This window comes from Platalea leucorodia, assembly GCF_965183815.1.
Source record: "Platalea leucorodia genome assembly, chromosome: 6".
Lineage (NCBI taxonomy): Eukaryota > Metazoa > Chordata > Aves > Pelecaniformes > Threskiornithidae > Platalea > Platalea leucorodia.
The window spans coordinates 55,404,019-55,423,008 of NC_138828.1; the positions used below are offsets into that span (position 1 = coordinate 55,404,019).

At 39.7% G+C, this 18,990-nt stretch overlaps 1 protein-coding gene across 1 annotated transcript in view; it reads right to left on the reverse strand.

The window, feature by feature from the left end:
- TRMT9B (tRNA methyltransferase 9B (putative)) overlaps positions 1-17,970 on the reverse strand; it is a gene marked incomplete at both ends in the record, with an annotated part of 78,606 nt that extends 60,636 nt beyond the window's left edge. The window contains 2 exon segments of the mRNA XM_082315540.1: positions 17,838-17,854; positions 17,857-17,970. Coding sequence (XP_082171666.1) covers positions 17,838-17,854; positions 17,857-17,970 — 131 coding nt within the window.
- Positions 17,971-18,990: the final 1,020 nt, after the last annotated feature.

The window sequence follows — 18,990 nt, forward strand, 5'->3', positions numbered from 1 at the left end:
AGGAAACTGATCTACCATGCTGCTTCTCAGAACACCAGTGACTACTGATACAAGCATTTCTGTTCATTTAAACAGCATAAATGAATAAACATGTGAAGGGAATGAGCTGAGCTGAAGAAAATTATGCATTATTCATGCAGCTAACAACACTTACTCACGCGTAGTATAAATTGAAACCTAAAGTGCAAATCTAGGACACTGAAGATTTTCAATCATGCTGAGTTATATTTAAAATCAATCTATGCCAGAAATTCTGAGTTCATTTCATGTTTTCACATCAGCACAGAAGCATTTCACTCTGTAAAACTTCCTTTCACTGGCTACACTTTGAGAAGCATAAATTATGACTGTAGCAGTTTTTGCGAATGAATGGTAAAAAATGCTAGGTGGATTTAACTTGAGATGTAGTGGACATGAAATTAAGTGAAATGTATAGCACTGGTGACTAGTTTAATTCCATCTGACATGCTCCTGAAGAAAAAATATTTAAATCAAAACAAAACTGAAAAATGAGCAAGTTTTCCAAGCGAGAAGAGAAGGTTGTATTTGCAATTCTGTTTTCTTTAATGAAACATTTGTATAACACCATTTCTGATACGCTCTGTTAACTCAAAACTGTGAAGGGAAGACAATAATTTCTAACATGATACATGGGTTTTTGTAATGCATATTGTTCTAATCTCTCAGAAATTCTTATTTTCAAAATATGGAAATCATGCTGAACTCCTACACTGAGCCACTGAAAAAGCTAATTGGCATTTGCAAAGTGGAAAATCTTCTTTTCTGTTTTGCATAATCAGACCTCTATAACTATACCTTTTCCAAAGATACCTAAAAACTTCATCCCCTAACTTCACTCAGTCTTAACTACCCAAGGAACACATGGCTGGAAAAAATAAAGAGAACAGATACAGGTACTGTCTTGAAAGAAGAGTTTCATTCAGTGGGAGAATCTGGATCCACAAATTAAGGAAAGTAATTTCACCTCTCTAAATCTGCTTCTTTCTAACCCTGTCAGATTTTCGTATCTGAATGTGAAGACCATTTGGAGGTAGAGGTGAGCTATTATAGCACCTATGACAGTATAACTCTTGTTTCAGTTGGAGTCTACTGGCATACCTACAAAATAACTTTTATCAAATGCAAGCAGTTCAGCCATTTCCTCTCCTCATTCAAGCCTATGAAACAACAGGACCATATAAGTAAGAAATCTGAAACAGCAATTCTTTTTCTTACTCTAAACGTATCACAGTTTGTAACCAGCCTCACAGGCCTTTGCTTTCCGATATTCATTCCAGCACAGCCGAGCAGAGACACCCAGCTAGCTTAGATGCAGCATAAGGTACTTTAGCATCACATTGTACCTGGAATAACTGTTTGTTGTCGCATAAACTATCACTACTTCTGTAAGAAGAGGGAGAATATGTATCTACGGTGTGGTTTTTCCACTGAACAAGTCAATTAAGCTATATGTAATTGTCATTAGGAAATGATCCTGCCTGTCAAAAATCTGCGGACAGATGCAAAAGGAGTATTACCAGACTGGAAATTCTTTTTTCTTTTGAGATTTTCCAGTCCTTTGAGAGGAAAGCAATTGCAGCTGAGAAGTTATTTTATTTACTCCTACACCGTCCTTCAGAGGATTGAACAAGAACTCTGAAAGAGCATGAATGAGACTGGGGCTCCTGAGGCTGGAAAGGATTCAAACCCTGCTCCAGAGGACTTTGTACGTGGAGTTGGTCACAGTCTGTCTCCCAAAGAAGAGGGTTAGGCAAAACGTCTGAGTCAGAAAATATGTTATAGCTCCAGGACAGTGAAGTAGGCAACAGCCAGATTTAAACACCTTATAGTGGATTAGAGTCACCCACAGTTTGAGTGACGTGAATAGGCAACTCTGAATTTCTCTTGTATAGACAACAACTACACAAACTGAGACCCATTTCTGAACCTATTTCAGATCTGAAGGGATGTCATGAAAATATCATGCCATGTTTTCCTTTCTAAACTCCTACAATGAATTTAGCCTGGTCAAAGTCTGTTTGCAACAGTAGATAGAATACTGGTTGATCCAAGGTTTAAGGCTTCACAGCTTCCTCACCTCCAAAGAAAAGCACATACTGTGGTAATATGATTACAGAACTTCCAGCAGCTCGCACAGCGTTCAGACAAGCACATTATTGGCAGCAGCTGCTCAAACAAGTACTCACCTCACTGTGCTCACCATATCCCAGCAATTGAAGGAGTGAGAAATTATGTCAATGAAATCAGCCTTTTCTGAAAACTTGCACAGTGTGCTTCCGTATCCATCCAACTACTTGCTGAGCAATTAAAGTTGCCAGCTTGACAAACTATTTCAAGGTTACTTAAATCTATCAAGGTTATTTGATCATTGGAAAGAAAATATTTTAGTAGTCTGGATATTACCAAGTCAGCACTTAAGCCACTAACCTTCCAAATTACTAGGCATTTCACCAAGTTATCATCCAACCTAAAATAGGTTAAGATTACAGCTGTAAAATGCTAAGATAAGGCTTTTATGATAATTAGTCTGACACAATTTAATTATGCATATATATATATAAGTCTACTGTACATACAGTCCAACAAAACAGAAGAGAACAAAGTCTCACAAAACAGAGGCTTAGCAGCTTCTCTCAGGGAGTTTTCTCTAAGGCCGTTTCTCTTCATTTTGCTTGATTGGGTATCTTTCTCATCTTCCTGCCTTAGAAAAGATTTATACTTTTTGGCCTGCTGTCCCAGGATGTAAAGGATTATAATCTAAAGCACCTCATGATTATATAGATAAATTACACAATAAAAATTAAATGTACTTGAATGGATTAGAACTTCCAGTAATAATATCAAAACTCATTTGATAGAGAACCACCTACAAGAAAAAAAAGGGGGCCATAAAAATGCATCAAATTGCCTGAAAGACCATGGGTTAAGTTGGTAAGAAAACAGTTTGATTGCCACAGCTTTTTAAAACAAATAGCTACATGAAAATACTCTTTAAGAATACACAGATAATTACATGTTAGTAAATTCTGGATACAGCACATTCAGTTGCCATTTATTACATCAGCTAAGTCTAATTTACAACAATTGACTTCTAGTCCAGGCTTTATGCACCCCTGCACAAAAGGGAAAATATAAAATCACCATTTGTGCTTTTTTAGGCATAGGTTTCTACCATGGACATATGGTAGAAAAACAAATACTTGAAAACTCTCATATTCTTCTACTTTTGCACATTCCTGTTTTGTAATCACAATGCATGCATAGCTATATAATTTCTTAATCCTGATTTCCCATTCTACCCATATAAGTATACTGACATATTCCAATACTATTTGAAATCCTGATGTCAGTTTTGATGCAGCTTCAAGTATTCAAAACAGGTAATTGGATTAGTTCAATGAAAATTTTAAACTAAGAATTTCACCAGGTCTTCTGAGTCTTGATCATTTTTCATTATAATTAAAATAAAAGCACTTTTCAAAACAGCAATATTGTAAAGAAACTGAAAATTAAACAAGTCGAGAGAACAACTCAGCAGAACCACCCTCTGTCAGAAAAAGCTTTTGGATCTTATGAATGAATATTATCTGATGATAAAGCATTTGCCACAGAATTCTATTTGGCAGGAATTTTCTATAACACGGTTCTGCCATTGTGGATGAAAATCTGGAATGATGGGAATACAAACAGCAAATCTTCTAAGATGCCTTGTAAGATACCATGGGGATCGGTTTCTTTTTAATCACCAGGTGATGATAGCCTACATCTTGTTTTTTTAAATGTAGGTGCATATGAATCACTTAAACATTTAGGTCTAAGATCCTGTGTTTATCTAGAAAAAGAACTAGCTGCCAGTATTGTATGCTGGCTAGATATGCTGAGTGCATCCAACATTATCAACATTCTTCTGCTTCAGCAAATTACTTTATTAAATTTTCCTGGCAAGAGTTTACTCTCTGTGAAAAATGGATGTACTTGATGCACTTCCAAATTGCTAACTAACTGACACGTTCTTTATGTTTCTCTAAAAGATTTCAAAGGACAAAGATAAAGTGTGTATCTTGAGATCGAAAAACTAGCAGAATTTTTCACTAGGCTGTCTTTGTTGAGTAAAACACATTACCATAGATTATTTCAGAGCCTGAACACATCCCTGGTTTGTCAGATGAAGACATAGGGTTGGCCTGTGTGGCTTGGAGGAGAGAAAAAGGTGTGATTCCCCTGTTGGCAACATGTGACAGTTAATGAATCCTCAGCACACTGGCATTTTTTTAAAAAATGCTGTGCAAGTATTTCCAAGTTCCAATTCCATTGGCTGTATTTCACTTAGAGTCTCTTTGGGGGCTGTTGTTGCTCTTTCAGTGTAATAGCAATAAAAAGATCAACGGACGTGTGCTGATGAACTAATGCAAAAATGCCCACAAGACATGCCTGTACTGTAATAGACTGAGGTGCTGTTATCTTCTCATCCTATAGGTAAAGATAAATTATAACTTGAAATACTAGCTGGAAGTTTTGAGATTTACATTTCATTTAATCAGAATTTGAAAGCATGCAAACACGAATCTCTTAACTTGTTCTGACATTGTCTATAATAAGGAAACTGCACAGTAGCAGCTCTAACAGTCTTTGTCAATGTAATTATCTAAGCTGAAGCTGAAAGGTCAAACCTTGAAAATCGTGTGCAGGCTAATCAGGTGAATCACTCAGAACACAAGGTTTTAGCAGAATAATTTTCAGTTAATCATGTATACTCTTGTACATTACATGGACATCCAAAGTAACTACAGCCTAATAGTTCAGGATTCTGACTTTTCTAAGAACTTTAGTTTTAGCATGGTTTCTCCCGTAGGTGGAAAAGTAATGAAGAAAGCAATGTTTGGTATATCTATTTTTTATGACTGGGGAAAAAAGGTAATCAACAAAGACAAATTTACATATGCATACAGATGATTGACTTAAGAGTAGATCAGCTACAGAGATGTACAAACTGCATCACACATACAGAAACTCATTTCAGGAACTCAAAGTGACAGCTTCCTTTTCTGGATTTTTGAAAACAAGATCTACTATTTAGTCTGAGGTCTAATCAGTTACAAAGTCCCCCTAAAAATAGAGCTGATCAGCACTTCCAATTTCCACTTCACAGGAAACAAAGGCATTTCAAAATCTGACCTCATTCCAGTTCAGAACAAATCTGAGTATTCTCAATATTTCCTATGAAATACAATTAGAATGCTGTGTTAAAATTGATTTTTTTCATGCTTAAATTATTATTTTTATCTTACCCTATTATAGGTATGTACTATATGTATTATTGGATGTTGTCATTGCATAATATGATTTATATTATGTCAAGTTCTCATACTACATCATGACATACCAAATAGTCCAGTATTCTGTTTTATATTATATTTATATTATTTTCATTTAAAAGCAAAAGCAGTTGCTACATTTTTTATAATGAAATAGCTTATTTTCTAAATCAGGGCTGCCTAGCATTTTAAGAACTGTGGCTTGGCATGAGCTTTGGGACTCCTAAAAATCAAATTTATCATTTCCTGAAGATGGATAGGCTCAGCAGTAGTTTGCAGAACTAGATGCTCAGCATAACTGTATCAAAATTATACAGACCTGAGACAAATTCATCCTTCAGGCCAGACAGTTCACAGGCCAGCAGTTCAGTAACCTTGCTGTAAGTCAGATTGGTTTTTATTCATGCTGCAATGAGACAGCGTGGTACTTTGATGCAAAATTTATTGTTTTACTTTCAGTGCCTAATAGCATTATGAAGAAAACAAGCTTTTGATCTTTCTGAATATTCCCTAGACACATTTTTCTTTGAATATCCTAATCTTCATGAAATTATCCATTACTTTGTCAGACGTTCTTTATTAATCAGTCCTTGCACCCACAGATAAAGAAAAGACTAGAGATATTTCTCACAGCAGAAATATATGCATAATGGATAATCAGAGGTGTACATGGAGTTGATTTATATTATCAAATGATGCAAGCTCTCATCTTTTTCCAAGATCTTGGTCCCTTGATTACACATACTGCAGGCATCTGAGTTCTGCTTAGGCTCTCATTTGGAGCAAACTGACTAGCTCCTCTAAGAAAAAGCTTAGGTGCAGTCCAGAGGTAATTTTTTCTGAGGACTTCAGCCTAAATGTAGTATGAACAAGACGACACCAGGGCTGGCTCTTTCCTCCTTACATAGTCCACCAACACTATTTCAATAGACTCATCCTCAGTAGACCAGTACTCTCAAACATGTCTCTACTACCCTCGCATATGATGCTCCATGCATGCAGTACATAACCCTGGTATCACCTATAAAAATGTCACTCTAGCAGCCCTGACACACCCTGACATGACTGCAGACATTTTCAGCAGAAAAAGCACGAGCTAAAAACTTATGTCCCCAAAGGGATACCAGATGCAGTCAATTAAATCCAGGGTGAATATTCTTCTACGTGGAGGTAGATAGTCCTGTCTAATGGAAACGACCATTAACAATATGCTTCACTGTTTTTGGCTTGGAGGACATGGGGTTTCTTCCAGAGATATTAACCTTTACTCATCTGCCATCATGCTCATAGACTCATAGAATAGTTTGGGTTGGAATGGACCTTTGGAAGTCATATAGTCCGACCCCCCTGCAATGAGCAGGGAAATCTTCAACTAGATCAGGTTGCTCAGAGCCCCATCCAACCTGACCTTGAATGTTTCCAGGGATCGGGCATCTGCAGCCTCTCTGGGCAACCCATTCCAGTGTTTCACCACCCTCATTGCAAAAAATGTCTTCCTTATATCTAGTCTAAATCTGTCCTCTATTAGTTTAAAACCATCACCCCTCATCCTGCCACAACAAGCCCTGCTAAAATGTCTGTCCCCATCTTTCTTATCTATTCAAAACCTGAATTTTCCTCCTCTGATACAAAGAGTTTGATTTTGCAGGTACAGTTGGAAATGAGAGATGCTCTGTTCTGGCAGATCAGGGTTTGAACAGTAACTACTGGAAGAGTGTAGTCCCTACTGGGAAATAGGGCATTTTCTGTGAAAGGCAATGGTAATTCTAACATTAACAGAGAGAGGCAGGTCTTGTATAGAACAGTACAGGTAGGTTATGTTAAATATCATTAAAATAAGCGGGGATTCTCTGGATATAGTTCCATTGAGAGGGAGGTAGAAAAAGAAGAACAAAACTTCAGAAGTATAAAGGACAGGTAACATCAAAATGCAGTTATAAAAGTATTCAGGCTGTAACTCCGTGCTAAAAGCATTCCTGCCTTGTTTCTGCTGCCCCCAGCTGCTCATTCCTATCTGCATCTTTGTTATGTACACAGCATGGCTGCAAAAACACAACCTGAGAGGGTGGGCAATTGCACAGAAGGGCAAGAACCTTTGAAAGGGCTTTCCCACCAATGATCCTGTAACACTGTGATCTCATAGGATTACCACAAGAAACTACTTTTTTTTAGTTTAAGTGTTGACTGGAGTTCTTGAGATCCTAAAAAATGAATTTACCTTCTTGTGAGTAAGGAAACAGTTGTGTTTTGGTTTTTTGAGTTTTTAATTCTTTGTCAATAAATGGGGGGATTGCCCTTAGAGACACACAATTTCATGCTTTTCCTGACAGAGACGACCTGCATGGACCTGAATTTTGCTTCAAAATAAAGTGATAGCTGATACTGTTTGATTCATAAACTTCTTATTTTCTTGCTTTTGCACATCTGCATATAATACATAAAGGAACTTTATTTGCCTGACAGCCTAGTGTGTTTTGTGAATTAGAACCTATACCTAAATGCACTTTAGCTATAAGAGATGATCTTCAACACTTCATTAGTGCAAAAGCAGTTCTGCATCATCTTTAATGAATAGCTCTGTTGATTACAATTGTCAGTATATTCTGTAAAATAACTTCATGCAGAGCATAATCAGGAAAGCTATACATAAAAAAAACAAATACAAAAACTTCTTTTATGGATAATTTCAAAGAGAATAAGAGGAGCAGCTCTGTTTTTTCTAGGTATGTCCATATTATATATATATATATGCTCCTGAGCTGGTTCAGTTCTGTGTAACCATGCCAAAAATACAAGCATAGTGCAGACATCTGAACTGAAGCTATATTTGCAATTCCAGAACTGGAAAAATGATATGACTCTAAGTGCAACACAGCCATTATTCACAGCCACAGCACATTCATTCGCTGTGAATGAATACTCAGTTGGCTGTGAGCAGCCAAATGCCTAACCAGGAGAAGGTAAATGAAATCCAAAAGGTTCCTCCCTCTTTCAGTGTCCCTTGGCACAGATTCCTGAAAGGACTGGGTAAATATTTTTATTCCTAATGATAGTAGCATTAATAGGCCTTTGCATAAATATCCTAGAAAGAGCTGAATGGAAATGAATAGTAAGGTATATCAAGAAAAGTGTTCAACTAAAAAAGGGATTGTTTCTGTCATTATCAGAAATTGTTTTTAATTGAAACAGGAAATAATCATGTACCAATAGCATCAGCGTTCCTGTTACAAGAGTTTTGGTATTTCAGTGGAAGACCAATACAATCTACAATAAACAAATGTATTTGCTTTATCACATACTATTTCCCATTGGATATACTTGATTAGTTGATTGGCTTAAACTCCCCATGCCCTGATCCAACAGGTACTTCCAAATAGCCTTCAAGATGGAGAGCTACCCAGTGCCAAATTAGTTTGGGGCAGCACAAGTAGTGGGTAAACAAATTAAGGTAATTACTGATGAAATATCATTTTTATGGGAAATACATTTGCAGAAAGACCGACTGCCCCAGGAATGTTTTGGTAGTGGTTCTAATGTAGCAGAGAAAACCTTGTTTTGCTCTGGCCATTCACATGAATTTTAATCAATTTTTAAAAGTTGTTGTTGATGTTTCTAGTTTTTATGATTCTGAAGGAAAATGTTTGGGACGTGGTGTATCCCTTGAGTCCGCACACAAAGATAAGCCACCCACAGTAAATTTTCAATCCTAAAAACAGCCTGTAGCACTGAATTGCTCGCAGTCATTGAAACTCTGAAGTACTGGCTGGATTCCAAACCAACTCAAGTGCCAAAAGACCAAGTGGAATTACTTTCAGATTATTATTAAACTCACAGAGCATTTACAGAATTTCTACTTTTTGATCAACAGCAACTTCGCCTCCCCTGTTAATGCAACAGCTAGAAGTATGGATCCGATGCAGTATGTGACCTAATTGGCTGAAAATCTAATTTACTAAAAACCACATTGACTTAAAAAACAAAAAGCAAACAATAAACGACAAAACCCCACAGCAGGTTAGATCCTTTCTGGATCTAATATGAAAAAGCTAAAGAATGGCAAAGCATGAAGCAAAATATTGTTCTCTGTGACCATCAAACAAGCCTGAAAATTCTGAAACTGCTTTAGTGGTCAAGCCACTTCCAAATATTGTAATGGCAATCAGATCAGGAGCTAACCCATTCCTGTTAAAGCAACTTTACTGAGCTCTGGAACAACAGAGAGTGTAAACTGAACATTTAAAGGAGATTTAAGAAAAACAGTGGAAAGCAATAAAAATTGGCAACTATTGTCATGTGGTATTCTGATAGTTGACTTCTTTTGAAGTTTATACCGAATACCAGATGCAGCTACAGGCGCATGCTATTTTGGGCAGTAATACATTTGTCAGTGATAGGATGGAGAAGAGTCAGTATTTTCATGCTATCTTAAAGACTTGCATGTTGTCATAGCTAAAAAAACAGTATAAATCAATCAGAAAGTAAGTAAGTAAGTAAGTCAGATGATAAACAAACAAAAAAGATAAAATCCTTGGAAAATAGGTAACCTGGTAATATTTCTGGCTTAGGCAAAGCTCCTAAATAATTTTAGACAAATAACTGTGGATAAACTACACCTGTAATTTGCAATGTAGTTAGACTACATTGTAATGCTATCAATAAAATTGAAATGTCTACTGGCTGAAAGATAATCAATGAGACATATCTCACAAATCAACTGAAGTTTTACCAGAAAGGCACTTCTGTTTTACAGGATCCAGTAATCAAACTTGGATTGACCTCTAAATTAATTTTAATTTTCTCAGTAATACTCTTCTGGATTCCCAGAAGCAATATTCCAAGCCTACAATAAGCATGCTCTCAAATGAAAAAACTAATCTGGATACGTACAGAGGTTTCTAGAATCTGTTCAGAATACCGGTGTAATGCCCTGAGAATGTAATGTAAACTGAGGCAAACATTTCAGTTATCCATCAGTCAAGATCTGGAAAGTAGGTAGGAAGGACTACAAACAAGTTATAAATTGTTACGTGGACTAGTACTGCTACTACTATTTCCAAGAAAATTTATGAGGTTGGATAAAGGATATTAGAGACAAGGGCAGTGCAGAGAAGGGAAAGAATATCGTACTACCCCATGTAACTGCTCTTGGTATATTCTATTTTTCCATGTCTTCTGGTAAGCTTATTTTCACCCACTAAAGTAGAGAAGTTTGATTATGGAACACCAGCAGTCCAACTTCAAATTCTATTTGTTGCATGCATGGAAGGAAAAAATATTATTCCTTAGAAAGCTGCAAATAGTAGTCCCTGTCAGTGTTACCCAAATAACAGGAAGACTGTAAAACAGTAAACAGATGCATTTCAGAATGAGGGAACTGCTTATTCCCTGATTTCAACAGATTGGGCTGTATAGGTATTATCATTATATTTGATACATTCAGGAAAACGTGAAGCTTGTCTTAAGATTCAAATTTCAGGAATCACAGGTATCTGAAATTTCAGCTTCAAGTTAATTTCAGCTCCAAGTTAATTTCAGCTCTTAAAAAAGGATTTTACAAATAGAAACCCATAGTGCCCTACTTTTAACATAAAGATGTGGTAGCTTCAACGCTTTTGTATGGCCTCGTAACTAACTAATATAAATTCAAGCACATTCTTACTAATCCTTTCTGTTTAGAATACAAATTATTTTCTTTATTTTTAAAATACCAGGACAACTTCCATCTTGCTCAGTTCCGTCAATAAAACAACTCTAGTATACCACCAAACAATTAAAAAAACCCCTAAGATTTCATTAAACGAACTTCAAAGCTTGTGCACTTTGAGAAGAATGGAAAGCATTTGGAAAATATTAGATAGAAATGACTCTCCATGTTTTCCTCTATCTGGAATGGAGCTTGCTTATGCTAGAAAAAATGATTCGGGAAAGCAGCAAATCCATTTTAGGTACACTGGGACTGAAAGAAGGAAAAATCCATCACATTTCATATTTCAGAAATTTCTTTATTATTTGATGAGACCCAACACAAAATAAATTATATAACTGATTTCTGTAGTGAGCAGTTCAGAGAAAATATACATAATCTCTATTTGTATGTTTGTCTTAGGAATCACCGCATGGTCTTCTTAATTTGGAGCTGAAGAAAGCCCCTAGTTTTATGCAAAATTAACTATCAATAAGTCAACAGCTCTCATCTGGAAGTGCCACAGGTATGTATCCAAAAAAAAAGTGACAATTTAGATACCTAGAAAAGGCATAATTTGAAATCTTCAACCATACTTTATCCTAACCATAGTCAATGTTATTTGAATCAAAACTGCAGAGGAGTACCTTGTTATTCACCACTCATAAGTACTTAATGCTGACACTACCTGTATATATTCGTCATAAATCTGATTTTCTAGTGATCTCTAACACAGAGTTTCAATCAGTGAAAGTTCTAACGATATCTCACTGTTCCTGAAAAACAATACTAGTGTAATTGCAATGTGCTTAGAAAGGCTGTCTCCTGTCTGCAGACACAGACATGATTCAAATACCTAGCCCATGAGGCTTGAAAGATGGGGACAACACCACAGAGTGTCCCGTGTAGACGGCAGCTTCTGACAGTGAACAAATGTCATTTCTGACAGTGAGCAAATTCCTGTAAGGAGCTGCAAGGTTCCTCTGCCAAAATTTGGCCTTGAACTAGAACATAATATCGTTATTGGTGAAAAAAACTTTCACGTGTAGGGAATATATAGGAAATACATAGGGTCATATATAGGGAATAGAAATGTCCATTTGTCTCCTATTATCAATTATCACATAATTAACCCTTCAGCCTGCTGCTGAAGTTACATTTATCTCAGTTCTGCTCCATACTAATATATGTTTCACCAGTCTCTTAAACAGACCTGTGAAAGTATCCTAAATTTAAAATCAGAAGAGTAGCATAACATATGTAGGGTAAAATCCCCATCATCGAATGGAATTTTTTATTACAAAACTTTAGCAGATAGAGCAATCAAGTAAATGCTATTGTAGCAGAATAAACAGTTGGGGTAGTAATTGCCATCAAGGAGGTGATAACACACAGTTGGGAGGGGGCCAGGGTTGGTATCTGGATCAGCCACCAGTAAAATCATTTGTAAAGCCACAGTCTTAGACTGACAGAAACCAACCAAGCAAACAAACAACAAAGACCAGTCATTGAAAGGAAGAAGAGAAAACAAAAACAGAAAAACAAGATCATAAAGTGACAAAACTGTCAGAGACTCGAGCCAGTATCCCACAACTTTTAAAAGTCACTCTTGTGAGTCTAGATTTACTGATTTACTGCTTATTCTGAAGTACATTATCAATAAGAAAAAAACAACACACCAGTGTCTTGCCCTGCTTGCCCCCAGTGTCCTTTTCCCAAGGATGTGTAATGTAATGGAATAATCTACTACCGAGAAGGAAAAGCTCAAGTGAAAGAATGATTGAAGAGTTAATCCATTCATCCTATTTATAGCAAATCATTTCCTCGGTGTCTGATAATACAGCCTACGAATAGGCTAAAAAAGAGAGAAAGACAGAAGCTGCAAAGCCTCTTCCCTCCCTCTCCCAGTATATCCCAGCAATAGGCATCAAACTGCTCTTTTGTCCGCGGGAGAAGACGCCCCTGCCTTTGTCAGCCTGTTGGAGACCCGGCAACTTGGCAGGGCCGGAACGGACGCTGCAGCCCCCCGGCGCCTCTGCTGATTTGCAGCTTCGCTCAGCACCACACCGTGGGAGAAATGCAATATTGCATCTTTCCGCCGGCAAGCTAAAGCATCCAACTGTTACCTTGTAATTCTTTCACTCGTTTACGTCTCTTCTTATTTCCTTGTGAGTGGCTTCTTCCACTGCTTTTTAAGCAAAAAAGACTATATTTATTCAGAATATATTGATTCAAAAGACCCTCCTTACCAATCTCCGCCTTCCAACCACAGCATCCGTTATCTGCACCATGTGATTTGCAAGACCCACCATCCCAGAAACACACCCAAACTTAGGGAGAGGGGGACCTTGACCGTCTTTTTCCCCTCCATTGGCCCAGCCCGGTACGACATGGCTCCCCCGTGGGATAACCTGAGGACCGGGAGGCTGCACAGCCCTCCTGTGCCCCATCCTGTCGCCTCTCTACACCAGTCAGCCCAGGACACGCTGTGAAACTGTGTAAGAAGTCCTACTGATGTCAGTAGCACTTGGTGTGGGTATAAAATATCAAATCTTTTATACTGAGGTGGAACAGATTACCACTCCCAGAACCTAATTTATTTATTTTGGAGCATAGTAAGTCAACTCCCACCCCAGTTCCATCTTGAACATTCCTACTCACGTGCTGACAAAATTTTAAACTCTGCCTGTCTATGATGCACTGAAATGATGCCAAAAAGATCATTTCAGTAGAAACAGAAAATGTTATTCCCATTAAATGAAAAATTCAGTAATTTGTCCACTACCTTTCACCTCTGCTCTAGTTAGCTTCCAGAAACGAAGATAAAGGAGAGTAACTTCAATCTCACAATGAGCTCCTTGAAGAAAAAACAGGATTCACTCACAGAGATATCTATGCTGGATTCTATTGTTGTTTTACTCTTTACTAGATCAAAGCATCACAGCAAATAGAGTCACTCTGCAAGTAATTAGATTTCCCTTTACTTGTATGGAAATATTCCTTCCTAGTTTCCAGAAAAATCTACTGTTCATCTTCATACCTGTCTCCTCCCATAACAACTCGTATAACAAGAGAGAGTCCTGGATGCCTGTAACCTAAGCCCGCGCCTGGGGCAGAGGATATGACTGAGAAATTTGAGAGACACTGAGACTGAGAAATTTGAGACAGCTGAAACATTTAATGCAATAACATATAAGATGATAGCTTAAGGTTGCTAATCAAAACCTGGCTGTTAATAATTACAATATCTAATACTTCATATTTGTGTAGTCTGTATCCTAGCTTAGCAAACCTTTTTTTTTGAAAAGCGATACCCTAAAATGGGTTAGATAACAAGCAGTAAAGAGCGGTAAAGCTCACGTACATGCTGAGGTTAAATAGACGTGCATCTGTGTATTAAACCATAGACATCCTAATAAAACATTCTAAAGAGCAATTAAGGCGTCAAATGTTTCTAAGTGACACTGTGCTGCAGTAAGGCCAGTGCCCAGCCAAACCTTACGCAGTCTACAAATAGCGGGAGATCCTGGCAGAATGCTCAATACCAAGGTGCCTTGATTTTGCAATACTTTCACTGGAGAGGTTCAAAACACGTTGACCTTCAGAACATGCTTTCAAGCTCATCTGTTTGCTCTGGAGTTTAGAGGGATTGAGGCATCTGAGTAAATTGGAGGGGAGAAGAAGGTCTCTGTAACAGCTGAAATAACCTCCTCAGGTCTGACGTATTCTTTTGCTATGGGCTGGACTTCTTGCTACTGTCTAAACAGATATTAACTGATAGTCTTGTTATACAGACAAGTGGCATTTTATATTTATACATAACTAAAATGGACAGATTCCAATAAGAAGCCTTTTGCAAATGAAATATCACTAGCCCTAATATATACCACTCTCAAAAATGCAGTCACTGCAACAACAAAGGGAACAAAATCATAAAAAAAACCTAAAGAGAAAATATCAATCTAAGCACTTCTTAGAGCTCTGTTAATGTGGCAGTTGTCAGACAAGACTACAGACGTCGAAGAGTCCCAGTGTTCTTCAGACAAATTATACCCATTTCCTGCACAACTCCAGAAAATATCCCTGCGCCTCAAGCGTTTCGTTTTGCCTGAAGCCTTGCGAACCACTTATCCCCCCTCTTCGTACTAATCAAAAGCAGAAGTCGAAACGGGACCTCCGCCCCGAGGAGGTTCACCGGTGCACCGTGGGCAGGGGTGCCGGCGGGGGCGCCGTGAGTCAGGCCGGTGGCCGGCCCGGGCGGTGCCGGGCGGTGCCGGGCGGTGCCGGGCGGGGCGGGGCGGTGCCGGGCGGGGCGGTGCCGGGGGGGCGGTGCCGGGCGGGGCCGGGCGGTGCGGTGCCGGGGGGGCGGTGCCGGGGGGGCGGTGCCGGGGGGGCGGTGCCGGGCGGGGCGGGGCGGTGCCGGGCGGGGCGGCGGGAGCGGCGTGGGGACCGCGGGCAGCCGCAGCCCAGCCCCAGCGCCAGCGGGTGGCAGCACCGCCCCAGCCACCGCCGACCCCGGCAGCGCAGCGGGCCTTACTCCCGCCGCTGGAGTCCTTGTCGGAATTAACACGTGTTAAGGTTCATTACAAGTCTCCCTCCTTCCCTTTGATTACATCCTCTTTTTGCATTTCCAATGGGAAATGCATAATATGCGTGAGTGTGCAGGCTGATTAACCGCAAGCTTTAATAATTTTTTTCTCAACTAAGAAAGCTAACCTTGAAATGATCAGGCACAACCACAAGGTACTAGTACTTTGGGTACCGCTACCAAAGTCACGTTTTCAATTACAAGGCAACACCTTCTGAGAAAAAGGGCACAGCTCCACAAAATGTCTTCTAATTACATGAAAGCTATCGCGTCGCTATTCACTCTGCAAACAAAATACACGAGTCGGGACTTCTCCACATGAAATGGAGCTAGATTTGCTGAGAGGGCAGGCTGCAGGGAAGCTGGAGCAACATACAGATTTCCCAGGAGGGTCAGCAGACTCAGTAGCCATTATTTTACATTTAATGGTATTACTTAAATACATAGTGTATCTTGTTTCCGTACAGATACATAAAAAGCACAAAATGAAACATTTAATTGTTTGAATTCCAGGAAGCCCCTATATACATATATATACACACACACACATTTTTAATTTAGAATAGTTTTGAAACAGACAGGAAATGCGTGTCATTTGTACAGATTTCTACGCATTTGTAATCCTTTAATCACTATCAAGCTAAACCACCTTAAGACGATGTCCTGGTTCCGGCTGGGACAGAGTTAATTTTCTTCCTAGTAGCCGGTATAGCGCTGTGCTTTGGATTCAGTAGGAGAATAATGCCGGTAACAGACAGATGTTTTAGCTGTTGCTAAGCAGTGCTTACACTAAACCCAGGACTTTTCAGCTTCCCCTGCCCTGCCCGGTGCACAGGCAGCTGGGAGGGGGCACAGCCAGGCCAGCTGACCCAGACTGGCCCAGGGGCTACGCCGTGCCCTATGGCCTCATGCTCAGTATGTAAACTGGGGGAGCTGGGCGGGGGGCAGCGATCGCTGCTTGGGGACGGGCTGGGCATCCGTCAGTGGGTGGTGAGCAATTGCATTGTGCATCGCTTGTTTTGTGTAGTCTTTTATCATTACTACTATTATTATCATTTTCTCTTCCTCTGCTCTCCTATTAAAGTGTCTTTATCTCAACCCCTGAGTTTTCTTTTTTTTTTCCCCCAATTCTCTCCCCCATCCCACTGACAGGGGAGGGAGGGTGAGCGAGCGGCTGCGTGGTGTTTAGTTGCCGACTGGGGTTAAACCACAACAGCCCTTTTTGGTGCCCAACGTGGGGCCATAAGGTTCAAGATAACAACAGATCTGACCAGAGCGTGTTAAAACAAATTTGTAAAAAGCATTCATTATATATTTTAATAGTTGCTGGTCGCAATGTTGATTTATATGCTCTCAGAGTTGTTTTGCTTGCTCTCAGATTTGTGTAACACCTTACTTGCAGAGGAACTTTTCTTTTGCATTGCAAACCTGTCCTGGCCCTTCTATAAATATCTGAATTGCTGAATCTAACTTACTTATTTTCAATGTGTGAGTAAAGCTATTTTCTAATATATGCACTACAAATTCATTGCAGCAGACTAAAAATTAAGCAATTATATCAAAAACTTGATTTGTAAATTACTTATTTGAATGTATGCTGAACTCACAGCCAAGACCGCTACTGACAGCAAAACAAAAAAAGCCCGAAGGCCAAGCTCCCTCACTCACACATGGCACATTTATCCCCCCTCTGTCTTAGCTATCATCAATCCTCTTCTCAAACACGGTTTTGACTCATTCCCCTAATTCTTAACCAAGCCTTCCCAGTCAAAAGAGGCTACAGGTACTCCAGGAAGCAGATCTTAATCAAAGTCCTCAAAACAGAAATAGGGCTCACCCACAAGTATAAGAGCCATAGTCCTTTACAGGCTTACCCTGGCCACAGGGCTAACAAACAGGCAAAACAATTAGTTAGGTGCAGGCTTCTGACTTTAAACACAGCTAAGGTCTTAAATTCCAGTAGTGAAACTCAGTGGCACTATTGGGAAGAACATAAAGGCTTGACTAGATAAGGCAGGGTTAGCAGACCAGGCAGGAATTTGGGAGCACACCTAGGTGAATGCAGTGAGACACAACATGAATAAGGAGGATAGAAAAGTTGAGCCCAGCGTGTTTCTGGGCCTTATGGCACACGTCATTTGGAGGAACAGCCTGAGAAGAAAGAGAAAGCTAACTGCTTTGGCTGTCCTTTGGACACTTTGTGTTTGGAGGCAAGTGAAGAAATACTCACCCCTCCACCTGACTGCTTTGTATGTCCTGAAGTAAACAGGTTCAGTTCCCCAGGATGCCATGTTGGGATTGCACACTTTCATCCCAGGAATCCTAACATCAGAGGTTGCAAAGAGGCTAGAGACTTGTGGCATAAGAAAAGCTACTGCTTGTGACTGTGGGATCTCCTGTGGGAGACCTGCATCGCCCACCTTCTGCTCAACTGCCAGTTCTGCAGGGATGTTAAATTACCTTCTGCCTCTACACCTGTCTGCATGCTTTCCCTTGCCTCCTTCATCTCTACTCCACCAAACTGTTGAGATGATAACGTCCTTCTGTCCCACTGCTGGGTGCTCACCGATGACTAGCTTAGCCTCCAACACCACGAACAGTCTGAACAGCAGCTCAGTTGCTAAAAAGAGCTGATTTGTTCTCTTCAGAGGGGTTACTTTCCCATAGGATTTTCATGATTCTCTTCAGCTGAGTGAGGATAACTCATCATAAACATATTGTTGACCCTTGATACTGCTCAGCAGATTAACTAAATGCTTACTGCTTGTACTGGTGATCAGCCCTTCTCTACTTCCTGCAGTGAAGTTGTGCCCCTCAGCCCTGGTGGCAATGCTAGCTGGCTGGTAGAAGTTCCTGGGGAGAAGGAGCCATTCTACCATAGCACCAGATATGAATGAAAAACCTCCAGTGGTCCTACTTTTCCCCAAGCCCTGGGTAAGCTCAGGCTCATGCTGTGAGCTGGCAAAGGCTGATTGCACAGGGAGTGCTCAGAGTTAGCAGTTAAGAGACAGCGGAATCTCTCCACTTGGGGCATCGGGCTTTCTCTCCTCCAGTGGGAGGACGTATTCAGTCCACTGACCTGGACTCTGACCTGATCCCTATGACTCTTCTAAGAAGTCACAGCTGGGAAACACCAGACCACCAAAGGCTCTACAGAAGAGCTGTCAGGCACTAGAGTGAGGCTTTTGTTTTGTCAGTGGAAGGAAAAAAAGAAATAACTGTCACAGAAAAGCGAACGGAAGAAGTATTTTGTTTGAGAGCAAGAGTAAAACTGTAACGAAGCACCAAAGGACTTGCAGTGTTCGTGACCACCAGACAAAACTGCAGGTTCTTTCTCCTCCATGCCGATTCATTGAACAGTCGCCTTCGAACCTGGCATCGCT